Here is a 12932-nt window from a genome sequence, read left to right as displayed (position 1 = left end):
AAAAACCACTGAGAGCAGATTCAAATCTGCTGCTGTTCACTCATCAACCTCCCTCCTCTCTGCTCTCTGTCTTTATTCTGCTGCATGGAAACTTTTTATATGTTAATGTTATCGAAAGAATCCTTAACTTACACTAAATTGTGTCTGAAGAAGAAAAAACAAGAAGATTGTCTTTGAGTTTATTGTTCCAGACAAATGTGAAAAATGGCACAAACAGAAAATTCAAATGAAAAAGCACAATAAAGCAATGTTACATTTTCAAATCGCAGCTGCTGACAGTTTAATGAAGGATCTACAGCAAGTCATAAAAGACATTTGAGAACTGTGATCAAAGTGATGAATGAGATGAAAGGAGGAGATTTGATGGAGAGAAAAGACGAGCAGAAAACAGTCATTCAGCATGTCTGGAGTTGGTGGATGCTCCCTTGTTTCTGAGGATCATCAGCAGAGAGAGTCCACAGCAGTACACCAGACTCTTCACTATCAGCACTGAGTACAGCAGGCAGAGCAGCTTCACCCTGGACTCTGACTGGAAGGACAGCTTCACCAGGTCCAGAGGAGGAACAGAGGCTGTGCCTGTTGTCAGAATGTTGACAATTGCTGGACGAGATGTTGGGGCTTTTGGAGCTGCTGTGGAAACTGCAGCTGGAAGTGGAGGCAACTCTGAAACAAAGAGTCAGATGTTTACAGGGAGAAATGTCATTCTTCTGCTCCTCTGCTTTCTTTGAACGCATCCATGAAGCTGAATCTCTGTTGAACACAGTCACCAAGCCTTCATTACCTTGTTGTGTTTGGGCCTCCACTGTGCCCCCCTCATGTTTGACGGAGCAGCTGTATTTATAGGAGCTGTCCTTTTGCTGCTGGACCAGCAAGATAGAGGTGATGCGCCCCGACTCGCTGAGCTCCAGCTGCTCTTCCCCAGTTGAGGTGAGGTCCTCCAGTGGTCCGTTGTTCTTCTGTCTTTTCCAGGAGAACTGGACCACAGGAGGAAACATGGCTGAGGCCAGACACAGCAGGGAGCTGCTCCCCTCCACATGGACTCTGGATGCTGCTGGGTACACGCTCACCACGGGCTTCACTACGGACTGAGCTGAAAATTGACAGCAGGAACAAGCAGCACAGACACACACTCACACAGTCAACAGCCAAGATCTAACCCTTGTGCTATCCTAGGCACTTTAACATTGGGAGTTGGGTCATCTAGACCACACAAGACATTGCGCTGAACTTTTTTCTTCAATTATTTGTGATCTTTACTGGTTTCCATGGATTACATGAAATCCTCTCCACCTTTATCCTCCTTTGTCATGGTATAACATGTCAATGGTCATCTTGACCCCATAGGATAGCACAACGGTTACCAGCCAAAAATTGTAACATTGTCATCCTGCAAATATCATTTATCAAGTAAGGACAGATTAAGATTCTGCAGCTATTATTTTTTTAACTAAAACAAAAAGATACCATAATTTTTTTTTACTTTTAAACACTATAGAGTCTTGAAACAATTTAACAAAAAATGAAACTTATACATGCCCCGTAAATTAATCTCTTAATTTTAAGCTATTAAAAGAAGACGGCTGAACCTTAAGTCATTTAGAACAAAAAGATTTTGGAAAATTAAATGAAATTGCTTTTATAATCAATTATTGTCATAATCAATACATTTAAAAAATTATAAATTAAAAAAATCTTCTAAAAATATTTTGGCATTTGTAAAGATTTTTAATGTTATTTATCGTTATTTATCATTATTTATCATTAAAAAAAGGTAAATTTATGACAGAGAGAAATGAAATTTTTGCCTACGATGCATTTTGGTAAACAGAACAATTGTTATTAAGCGTTTGTGTCTGACTTTTCAACACAAATGTGACTTTTGGAACAGCGTACTGCAGTATCAATTATATGTACAGCCATTTCAAAAAAAAAAAAACAAGAAATAAATGCTGGATTTCTACGTGAAAAGCATTTTCAGTAATTCAACATTTTTTAAAAAACACAAATACCTGCTTAATACTGGTCACATTTGAATCAATGATTCTCGACACAAAAGAAAACCAAACAAAAAAAAACGTCACTGTAATATGTACCTGTTGAACAACAACAAAAAGCATCTGTCACATTCTATAACATTAATAATTTGCATTTTTCTTTCTTGAGACGTTTTTTTGTCATTTCCATTGATCTTTTTAAAAATTATTTTCAAAGTGAACATTTCTGTCTTCTGTTTTGTTTCCAAAATGCAGTTAAATTCTGATGAAGCTCAGATTTGATATTGTTCTCAGAAACAGCAGATGTTGTGAGACCATCCAACTCTAAATATTTAGAACATCACATATTTTTCTGAAATCAAGAATCAATTTAGATTTCACAGTTTCCTCAATAAAACATCTAAAGGAGCAGAAATTGTTCTTCTTACCCGTTACAAGAAGTCTAGTTCCAGATCCAAAGATGTAGTACCCAGAGCCTCCGTCACACAGTGAGAAAGTCTGCTACAAAAACCTGTGTGCTGTTAAAGTGTCAGCTGAGTGAATCAGGATCATATTTCAGCTCCATGATGAGTTTCTCTAATGTTCAGATCAACATGTCTGTCTGCAGTGGAGGAACTTGGTGAACTGCTGTGTGAAATGAGAGAAGAAAATGACAAATATTCCTGCAGTTATTAGATGAAAGATTCAACTGACGGCATGAAAAACGAAAAGAAGTGTGGTGCACGTGCAGTCATCCTGATGTACATCAATTTGTTTTCTTCTGATCCTTCTGAAACCACAGGAACATGAGAGAAAGCTGCTGAACTTATGCAGCTTAAAACATTGTGATGACACAAGGAACAGAAATATCGGATAATGTTAAAAAGAAAGAGTAAAGAGTAAAGGTTTTGTCATCTAACTTGAATCACTTGCTACTAGAAGTGGGTTTTAATCATTGACTGTATATGAGAACTGGACTGAGTGACCCCTCCCATTTTCGCATTCCAAATAGGACGTATTGGCTGGTCCCAAGAAGCCAAAATGGCCGATCCATCCAATCCAGCAAAATGGCTGAGCGTGGTGTTGAACCTTTTCCGCGATTAATTTTTTTTTTCTCCCTTTCCGACCGTGGTCAGAAGCTCGGGGGACCGACAGCGGATCCTCCTTCAAGCCACCGACCCATTTAGAAGGAAAAAAGAAAGAAAAAAAATTGGTCGAGATGGCAAACCAAGGTTTTCAAAATTGTGTGAAATATAATGTTGTTGTGATTGTAACCATTGTTATAGCGTGGCTTACCTGCCAGTACTGGTGCCCCCTGGGTATGAAAATGGAACAATCCTTTCAACTGAGAGAACTGTAAGTCCACCCACTCATGTTTGCCCAATAAGACAAATGGCTAAAGAAAACTCACTGAACCCAGAGAATACTACTACTATTTTTAACTTACAACTCTCGAAACTAAATTCTGTTACCTGTTTCTGTGTATCCTATAACGGTTGACGTTTTGGTTGCTAAAATGTCTAGTATTTATCCTCAGAGATGGAGACATAGCCATAAGCGAGAAGTGTGGCTGACTGAAACTGACCCTACTTACATAGACGCCATAGGGGTTCCTCGTGGAGTACCAGATGTATATAAATTATATTATTATTATGTATATTAAATCAGCACCTCCACATCCCCATTCCACAACAGTGGGTGCAGACGATCCTGGCTCCAATGTCTTCTTAAAATGAGAAGATTGTAATTGTGCTGGCTCCTTTGTGAAAGTAAATGTAATATGCAAAAAGGGCTCCACTGTTGACAACACTGTTGTTGACATACATTGTTAACGTTAGCTACTTCCGCAAACAACGAGTGACGTCGTTCACCATTGAGTCTTCTTCTGCACATGCAGGTCACTTCTGGGTCATGTCACGGTCACACAGGAGATCACAAAAATTCACATTTAATTGGAAATGTGAACGGCCTTGCAAAAAAATCAGATTTAAAAAAAAAATCAGAATTGAGCATTAAGCCCTGCAGTGTGAACGTAGCCTTAGAGACAGCGAGAGAAGCTGCTATCCAACGGAGAACTGAAGAGGCGTGACAGTGAAGCAACTTGCATCTGAGAGTTCTGGTCTAACTAGTTGCATCCACATATTTAGCAAGCTTGAATATGGTTAATATTTCAGAAAAATGCTCTATATTAGTCAAGGAGTCCCATTTCACTTTTGCCAGACATCTGAGCGGCACATCAATTCCTGTCTGTGCAGATCGTGCAGAGACTGGAAGTTAGATATTAAGTTCAAAATAAAAAACCCTGGGAAATTTTAAAATAAACACTTAACACAATGAACACTTGATTACTTCCTCACTACAGGTCTGACACTAAATTTATCTTTTTACCGTCATATTTTCTGATTAGAAATGCTTTTTTTTAAACTCTGCATCATTCAGTTTCCCAGTCTTCCATATTAAAACCTTCTCAATCACAGCAAAAGCCTGTGTTTAGAGCAGGGGTATCAAGCTCATTTTCACTGAGGGCCACATCAGCATAGTGGCTGTCGTCAAAGGGCCAAATATAACTTATACATGTAACTAAATGGAATGTAAAATAAATGAAACTACTCCTTTATGTGAAATAATTCATTATTTATTTATTATAACTTTTAAATGACAATTGCAGTTGCATAAAAAAAAACATATGTTTGCTTGTTACTCTAGCATAAATCATTTTACATTTGATTCTGTCAGGTTAGGTTATATGGACAGTGTTTAAGTCCTAATGTATAGTTGCTCAATCCCATATTTCAAGTCCGATTCCCCCTAGATATGAATAAATACACACCAATTTTTATTTTTTATTTTAAAGAATTAAAAACCTTTATGCTCTTGCGGGCCACATAAAATGACATGGCGGGCCACACTTGGCCCCCGGGCCTTGAGTTTGACACATGGGGTTTAGAGGATCAGATGCAAAAGAAAGTTTTGGTGTGAATCCCTATCTTGAACAAGAGTCTCATTTGGTACAGCTGTTAGGAGCTGGAGGTGTAAGAGCCAGAAGGCAGGAAATTGAGCAGAAACATAAACATTTAATAAATAAACATAAACAGGACAAAAACCATGGAGAAACAAAAAGAGGGAAAAGCAAATGACCTGACAAGGTAGAACTGAAATCCAGACACTTCTACTCACTGAAGACAATTAACCCTTGTGCTATCTTAGATGACCCCACCCTTACATTGACATGTTCTCCCTACCATGACAAAGGTGGATAAAGGTGGAAAGATTTCATGTAATCCAGGGGTGACTGATAGAAAACAGAACATGACCAAAAACGTCACTGAAAAACTGAGCTAAACTGCAGAATCCTTTGCCCTTCTCTTGTTTGGGTCCTTGGAGGGTAATTGAGAAAAGCGGCTGCATCTTAAGGGGAGCACAGGTGTTTATCACAGTTACTTTGAGGCTCTTGCAGCCACTGAATGTCATAAAAATGAAACTTATGATTGTCATGTATTTGTATTGAAAAGTATTTGTTGGCAACATAAGGTGCATCTCACCTACTTTATAAATATTCACTCCAACCTGTCACTCAAAGCATTCCCGTAGAAAAAATGTGCATGAATAATAGTCTTCACAATTCAAGAGTGCGTATCTAAATTAGTAAGGTATGGACCATTACAACTATGCACTAACAGTAGTGTGTCCCTCTCAGCAACCCCTTAATTGGAACAAGGTATAGGGAGAAACAGGAAACAAATGCTTTGGCCAAACGCCCTGTGAGTTAACAAAGATGCAAATATTTAAATAGTAAATATCATTTTGAAAATAAGATGTGGTTGATTATCCAATAAATATGCAGAGAGAGGAATAAAGTCTTCAAAAGGTTTTCAACCCATCATCTTTTATTTCTTCAAGTTTATAGTTGGCGATACTTAATACCCGATAACACAGGCTTGCATAAAAACTGTACCATAACACAGAGGACTGTCAGCTCCTGAACAAAATGGATACAATTTAACATTAACAGACATACAATAACTTTTTTTGGGTTTTTTTTTTCAAGAAAAGAAAAGCAATTTAAATTCATGTTTTGGTAGAACAGAAACAAATGTACTCTTTTAAATTAGTTCAGGTCAGCATAAAAGGCTCTACAGGCCCTGGACTGGACAGTAGTAGAACAAACCAAACCAGTCAATAGCGCCTCCCACCTGAGATGGGGCACAAGATAGAAGATCAGTGTCAGGCACGTGCACTCAAAGGGCCCAGGGGTGCTTGAGCATCTGCCCTTTTTTGCTTCGTATTCAAAAATACCCTAGTGTTCTTTGGTTTTTTATTATTATTGTTATTATGTTTTGAATCAACATTAATACATTTCTGTTAAAGATACAAGAAAGAAATGTTGCTACAAACTCCCCGGTATTATGTCGAAACTATTTTCTAGTTATACGTGGGTTCTGAGCTGTCGCTTCTGTCTTTGGGGCTCCGTTCAGGCTCAGAGCCACCGGAGACAGTTAAGGACAGCCAGGGACAGTGAGAGAAGCTGCTCTCCCAAGGAGAACTAAAGAGATGTGAGAGTGAAGCAGCTTGAACCTGTGAGTTCTGGTCCAACTAGTCACTTTCCACTGATTCAACGAGTTTAAATAAGGTCAATATGTCAGAAAATGCTTTATATTAGTCAAAGTCAAGAGTCTCTACTTTTGTCCGATGTCAACACAGAGCAGATAGTTCTGGGACAGGAAGTTAAATACTAAGTTCAAAATGAAACACCGGGGGAAATTTTAAAAGGCTGATGCAATTTCGCGCCTTTGTGACACCACGGCGGAAGGATCAGTCACACCAGAATCCGTCGTCCCCTCTTCACTGATCCTAGCCCCTATTCAGTGGGATATGATAACAGAATTTTCTGACACGAACGCTACAGAGGCTCCACCACCGTCCTGTCCGGCTGATAAGGTGTACATTCCACGGTACAAGCAGGTTCTCCACCTAGTGCACGACTTGCCTTCAGCCAGACATCCAGGTATGGCTAGCACATGTTCTTTAACAGCACATTCTTTCTGGTGGCACACACTGCAGGCAGACGTGGCCCAGTACGTGACCCGCTGTACATCCTGCCAAATGGCCAAGTCTCCTCAACAGCTTCCGGCCTGTCTCCTACATCCACTGTCAATACCTCAAAGTCCCTGGTCTCACATTGCAGTGGATATCATCACTGATCTGCCCCCCCTTGATCTTGACCCCTTTTCTAAGGTGTGTCGGTTGATCCCTCTGCCTAAGTAGCCCACAGCTCTGGAAACGGCGGTAAACGCATCGATAACGTATTCCGGCATTATGGTCTTCCGGAGGACATCGTGTCGGACCATGGTCCACAGTTGACCTCACGTGTGTGGCGAGAAATGTGTAAGTCAAAGTCAAAGTCAAAGTCGGCTTTATTGTCAAATGTACTGCATCCATAAAAAACAGAAGCAAAGGGACCCCCCCAACGACTCACAGCACCAGACCAGCCACCGCCCACCCATCCTCCAACCCCCCTCTGCCTCACCCTGAATCAGGTTAGGATGGAGTTAAGGAGAACAAAGGCCAGGAAGGCAACAGGCCCTGACAGCATCACCTCCAGGCTCCTCAGGGAGTGTGCAGACCAGCTCTGTGTGGTGATGCTGTTTATATTTAATATGAGCCTCAGACTGGAGAAGGTACCAGTCCTCTGGAGGACTTCCTGTCTGGTTCCGGTTCCAAAGGTACCTCGTCCTACGGAACCGAACCACTTCAGACCTGTCGCCTTGACTTCCCACCTGATGAAGGCTATGGAGAGGATCATCCTCAGCCATCTCCGCACTCAGGTGAGCTCAGCACTGGACCCGCTGCAGTTTGCATATCGACCAGGCATCGGGGTGGATGACGCCATCATCTACCTGCAGCATCGGGCCCTGTCTCACCTGGAGGCCCCTGGGAGCACTGTGAGAGTCATGTTTTTTGATTTCTCCAGTGCTTTCAACACAATTCAGCCATCACTGCTGAGGAGGAAGCTGGAGGTTGCAGGTGTGGACCAACATCTGGTTGCTTGGACCATCAACTACCTCACAGACAGGCCACAGTTTGTGAGGCTGCGTGACTGTGTGTCTGATGTGGTGGTCTGCAGCACGGGGGCACCTCAAGGGACTGTGCTCTCCCCATTCCTGTTTACCCTGTACACATCAGACTTCACCTACGACTCCCACCATTGTCATCTGCAGAAGTTCTCAGATGACAGTGCCATTGTGGGCTGTGTATCAGGGGGGGATGAGCAGGAGTACAGGGGGGTCATCACTGACTTTGTTAGCTGGTGTGAAGTTAACCACCTGCTGCTTAACACCAGCAAGACAAAGGAGCTGATCCTGGACTTCAAGAGGTCCTCACCATCACACTCACTGGTGAACATCCAGGGTTCAGACATTGAGGTCGTGAACACATTTAAATATCTGGGTGTTCACCTGAACAACAGACTGGACTGGTCCAACAACACGGATGCTCTGTACAGGAGGGGCCAGAGTCCCCTTCACCTGCTGAGGAGACTGAGGTCCTTTGGTGTGTGCAGACAGCTGCTGAGGACCTTTTACGACACTGTGGTGGCCTCAGTGGTCCTTTATGGAGTTGTGTGCTGGGCGGGCGGCAGTGCAGGCAGAGACTTGAAGAGGCTTAACAAACTGGTTAGGAGGGCCGGCTCTGTCCTGGGCTGCACACTTGAGTCCATCGAGGAGGTGGCGGACAGGAGGATGTTAGCTAAGCTGACATCCATCATGGATAACCCCTCCCACCCCCTACACCAAACTGTAGAGGCGCTGACCAGCTCCTTCAGCACAAGACTGTTGCACCCTCAGTGTAAGAAGGAGCGCTACCGCAGGTCATTCCTCCCCACAGCCATCAGACTGTACAACACCGTGTCAAAGTGACACTCCACGGTCCCAGGGGTGTTTTTCTGTTTAGTCATTGATTCATTTATTTTTGTTGTAGTTGTTGTTTTTCAATTTTAAATTGTTTTTTGTTCCTGAACAGTTGTGTGTTTTTGTGAACTTCATTAGTTATTTCTGTATTTTGAAAAAATTTGTAATGTTTTTTTACAGTTTACATGTTTTGCAGACCGCATGTTTTTTACACTTTTGCAGCTGTATTTATTTAATATTTATTTCTTTATTTAATAAGAATCTCATTTTTGATAATAATTTTTCATAATAATTTTAGTAATATTTTTAATTATCTAATATAAATGTAATTTGTGATGTCCTTTATTGATGTTATATTATACAGATTATTTCTGAATGTCGTGTTGCTGCCACAGATAAATGAAATTTCCCCATTGTGGGATTAATAAAGTCATCTATCTATCTATCTATCTATCTATCTATCTATCTATCTATCTATCTATCTATCTATCTATCTATCTATCTATCTATCTATCTATCTATCTATCTATCTATCTATCTATCTAAAGACATACAGCACAGATGAAATTGCTTTCCTCTCACCCCACAGTGCAAGCAGCATATAAAAAATAAATAAATAAACGACTTAAAAAATAGATAAAAAGACAGCAATAATAAGAAGAATAACAGTAGTCTAAACAGTGCAGAGAGCAATGAGATGGTTAACGTGGCAGTTTAAAGTGACAACAGTGCTGAGAACAGTAAGTGGATGAGTTAGTGACTGCAGTCTTTGGTGAAAGCGGTGAACTGAACTGTTGTGAAAGTTTTCAGTGTGGGCTTGTAGGACGGAGTGGAGGGGCCAGAGGGGGGAGGACAGGGAGGGAGTTGAGTGTCCTTATCGCCTGATGGAGGAAACTGTCCTTGAGTCTGCTGGTTCTGGCCTGCAGACTTTGCAGCCTCCTCCCTGATGGCAGCAGGTTGAAGTGTCTCTGGGATGGGCGGGAGGGGTCCCCTGCAATCCTGATGGCTTTGCGTGTAAGGGTCTGGGCATTAACCTGAATCTCACCTCCAGCCACCATCCACAGAAATGGTGGCCAAATGGTCAAATGGCCAAGTGAAACACCTGAACCAAGAGATCACACGCTTCCTCAGAACCTACTGTATTCAGCATCAAGAGGACTGGAGTTAATTCCTAGTTTGGTTCTGAATATGCCCAGAAATCATTGAAGAAGGCAACCACGGGATCCCTCCCTGATCAGCGTCTTCCAATTATGCCACCCCGACAGACTGGCACTCCGACCTTGGCGTCGGAGGGCACCTTGCTTTCCTCAGGGATTATTAAAGACCTATTCTATTTCTATTCTATTCCGGAGCCGCTCACAGGAGGGGGGCTCTGTCAGAAGTCAGAGCTCTATCACCAGCGGGAACTATCTCCAGAGTACTATATGAACCACATCTCCCAGCAACCCCAGTGTGCCCTTCCTGGATGCCACACACCTGACTCTCATTCACTCAATCACTCACAGTCTACTTAAGCACTGCACTGAGCCACACTCAGTGTGAAGTATTGTTTTTGCCACTCTGCCTTCCTTACCGAGTGTTATATTTGAACATGATCTTATGTTTCCTTACCCAGTTTCTGACTCTGTTTGCCTGCCTCTCGCCTGGATCATGACTACCCAGTCTCTCCTCTGATGATCTTATGCCTATTATTTACCCCTGCCTGCCTGACCTTGATAAACCTGCTGCATTTGGATCCAGGTTCTTGTAACATGAACCCCCAAATCCTTAAAGCAACAGTAAACTAATAACACAAAATATCATTAATGATTCCAGTATTCTGGGGATAAAAGCTGGTGGATATGTGTTTTGTTACATGATTTTGCTGCCATTTTCAGACTTAGAGCCCCTGCCCGTTTAAAATTCTGTGCACATTACTTCTTCTTTCTTTATCCAGTGTGTGTGTCCGAACACACCTGTGTGTGAGGAAAGCAACTGTGTGATGTTTTACATTGTTGAAGTTCATCACTGCTTAAAACTTAGGTCCTCATTTCAGTAGGTTGCTGATGTGAGATAGAGGCAAAACATGTGAACCTTGGTTGTGGCTTCTCGCTCTCTTCCTGTCATGAATCTGTTCATCTGCAGGTTATTGTACAGCCTGCAGGGATCATTTCTCACTGTGGAGAACGTCTTTATAGCAGCTACAGAAGTAAGAGGCTGAATGATCCATTGTAACTTTATTGATCTTCAATTCACATCCAGTCTGGGTTTTTTCAGCTGTGAAATCATCTTTTTGAGGATGACCGTACCGTTTATCTGTTGCACCACTACTTTTTTTTAGATCGAGAATTATTCTGAATTCTTTTTCTTTCTTCTGGTACCAGTACACATAATCATCTTTAAACTGCTTTGTTATTTCACAGCTGAAAGAGACACTTTGACCAACCCTTCTGGTCAATGTTAAATCATCCTGAATCAGGTCTGCTGCCATGGCAACCAGTGCTGCAGAGACACAGACAGACAGGTGAAGGTCAGGATAACAGTGTTTGTTCCAGGTAGACCTGGTTGGCTCCTGATTGGCTGCAAACACTCACCTGAACACAGACAGCACAGAGCAGCAGCTGGGAGGAAAAGCATTTTGTTCAGCCGTGTTTCCTCTGCTCAACCTGAGGAGAAGTGGTGTTCTGATGCAGCTGAGGACAAAGAAGGACCTGAGAGCTGTGAGATCAGAGCAGGACCACGTTCTTTGTGATAGCTCCTCCAAGCTCCCATCAGCCCCTGCAGCTCACAGAGAAGACGGATGTTGCAGAATGACAGCTGTGTTGTTTCATAGAACTGAAGTCAATCTGACACCAGATGAAGAATATCTGGGTCACATGATGCACAAACGCTCAAACACATTCATGTTTCAAAAAGAAATATTAAATTTAATGCTGGACTTACAAATAAACTCTAGATAAGAGTGAACTTTTTGTTGCATCGTCACATTTCAGGAAGCCACCCATCTTTGTCAGCTTAATTCAAAAGTGTTTTTTTATTTTGCTCTTTTTATATTTGTGCTGGAAATCCTTTTGGATAGGTTGTGGTTTCTGATTCATTTGTTTTACAAAGCATGTTATTGCTTACCTATAGGTTTTGGGGGTACAAAGATTCTAAGTTTGACTGTAGTCTTCAAAAGGTTTTTTTTCATTGTGACAACAAGTTAATAATATGTTGATTCTAGCAATGATTATAGTTTAAATGACCATTGCCTCTTCTGTTGCCTATTGGCAGGAGGGCAGGTCTACGTACATCATTCTTTTAAGTCCTGCAAATTTCTACAAATTTAATACTTAACAGTCAAATTATTTTATGTAAGGCAAACTTTTTGCGTGTGGGACAAAAGTGCTGTGTACATCAGATGCATGACAAGTCATGTTTTATTTTTTTATATTCAGATTCTTTAAAAAATGTGTGATAATAAAAAATTAAAATCTAGAAAAAATCTCCACTAACGTTGTGATATCAAAAATTAATGACGAGGACACATATTTACCCTTTAAAATAAAGAGCAAGTTTATATTAACATTATTTAAAAATATGTTTTTAATATTTTTCATATTTTTAAAACTGAAAATATTTAACTTGGACTTAAATGTTTATTTAGCAAATAAATATTTAGTTATACAAAGCTTATATTTTTAGAAAATAAATATTCAGGTGAGATTCATTCATTTACAAACTAAACATTAAGTTTCTAAACTAAATATATAATTATAAAAAAAATTTAACTTTAAACTAAATATTTGGCTTACTAACATTTTTGTTAGTAAATGTAACATTTATAAATACATAAATTAAAATGTAAAGACATGCATTTGAAAATGAAACCTGTTTTTTTCTCCTAAAACAGGCTGGACAACAAAAAATATTGCTGTTAATATTTGCCTCTGCAGCTTTACAGACGGCACCCCATAGTCTTAATCTAATGCATCAGGTGCAAACAGACCCAACTACACACACAAAATGCTTGCTTGTGTAACAGAAAACAGCGCACAACTCGTGTGAGAACAATATCAGACCATCTGTAAGGGCT

At 40.8% G+C, this 12932-nt stretch overlaps 1 protein-coding gene across 1 annotated transcript; it reads right to left on the bottom strand.

Moving 5' to 3' along the window:
• Window positions 1-163: 163 nt before the first annotated feature.
• Window positions 164-11603, bottom strand: LOC101174696 (immunoglobulin lambda-1 light chain-like). Its single transcript, XM_004078783.4, has 5 exons — window positions 11452-11603; window positions 11036-11359; window positions 2423-2470; window positions 782-1090; window positions 164-663 (listed from the first exon to the last, which is right to left on the bottom strand). The coding sequence occupies exons 1-5, from the start codon at window positions 11492-11494 to the stop codon at window positions 392-394; spliced, it is 996 nt and encodes a 331-aa protein (XP_004078831.1). The 5' UTR covers window positions 11495-11603; the 3' UTR covers window positions 164-391.
• Between the last annotated feature and the right edge of the window lie 1329 nt (window positions 11604-12932).

Source organism: Oryzias latipes, chromosome 17, assembly GCF_002234675.1.
Source record: "Oryzias latipes chromosome 17, ASM223467v1".
NCBI classification, from domain to species: Eukaryota; Metazoa; Chordata; class Actinopteri; order Beloniformes; family Adrianichthyidae; genus Oryzias; species Oryzias latipes.
Note: the sequence above shows the minus strand (reverse complement) of the source record. Positions and strands in the feature narration are given on the sequence as shown.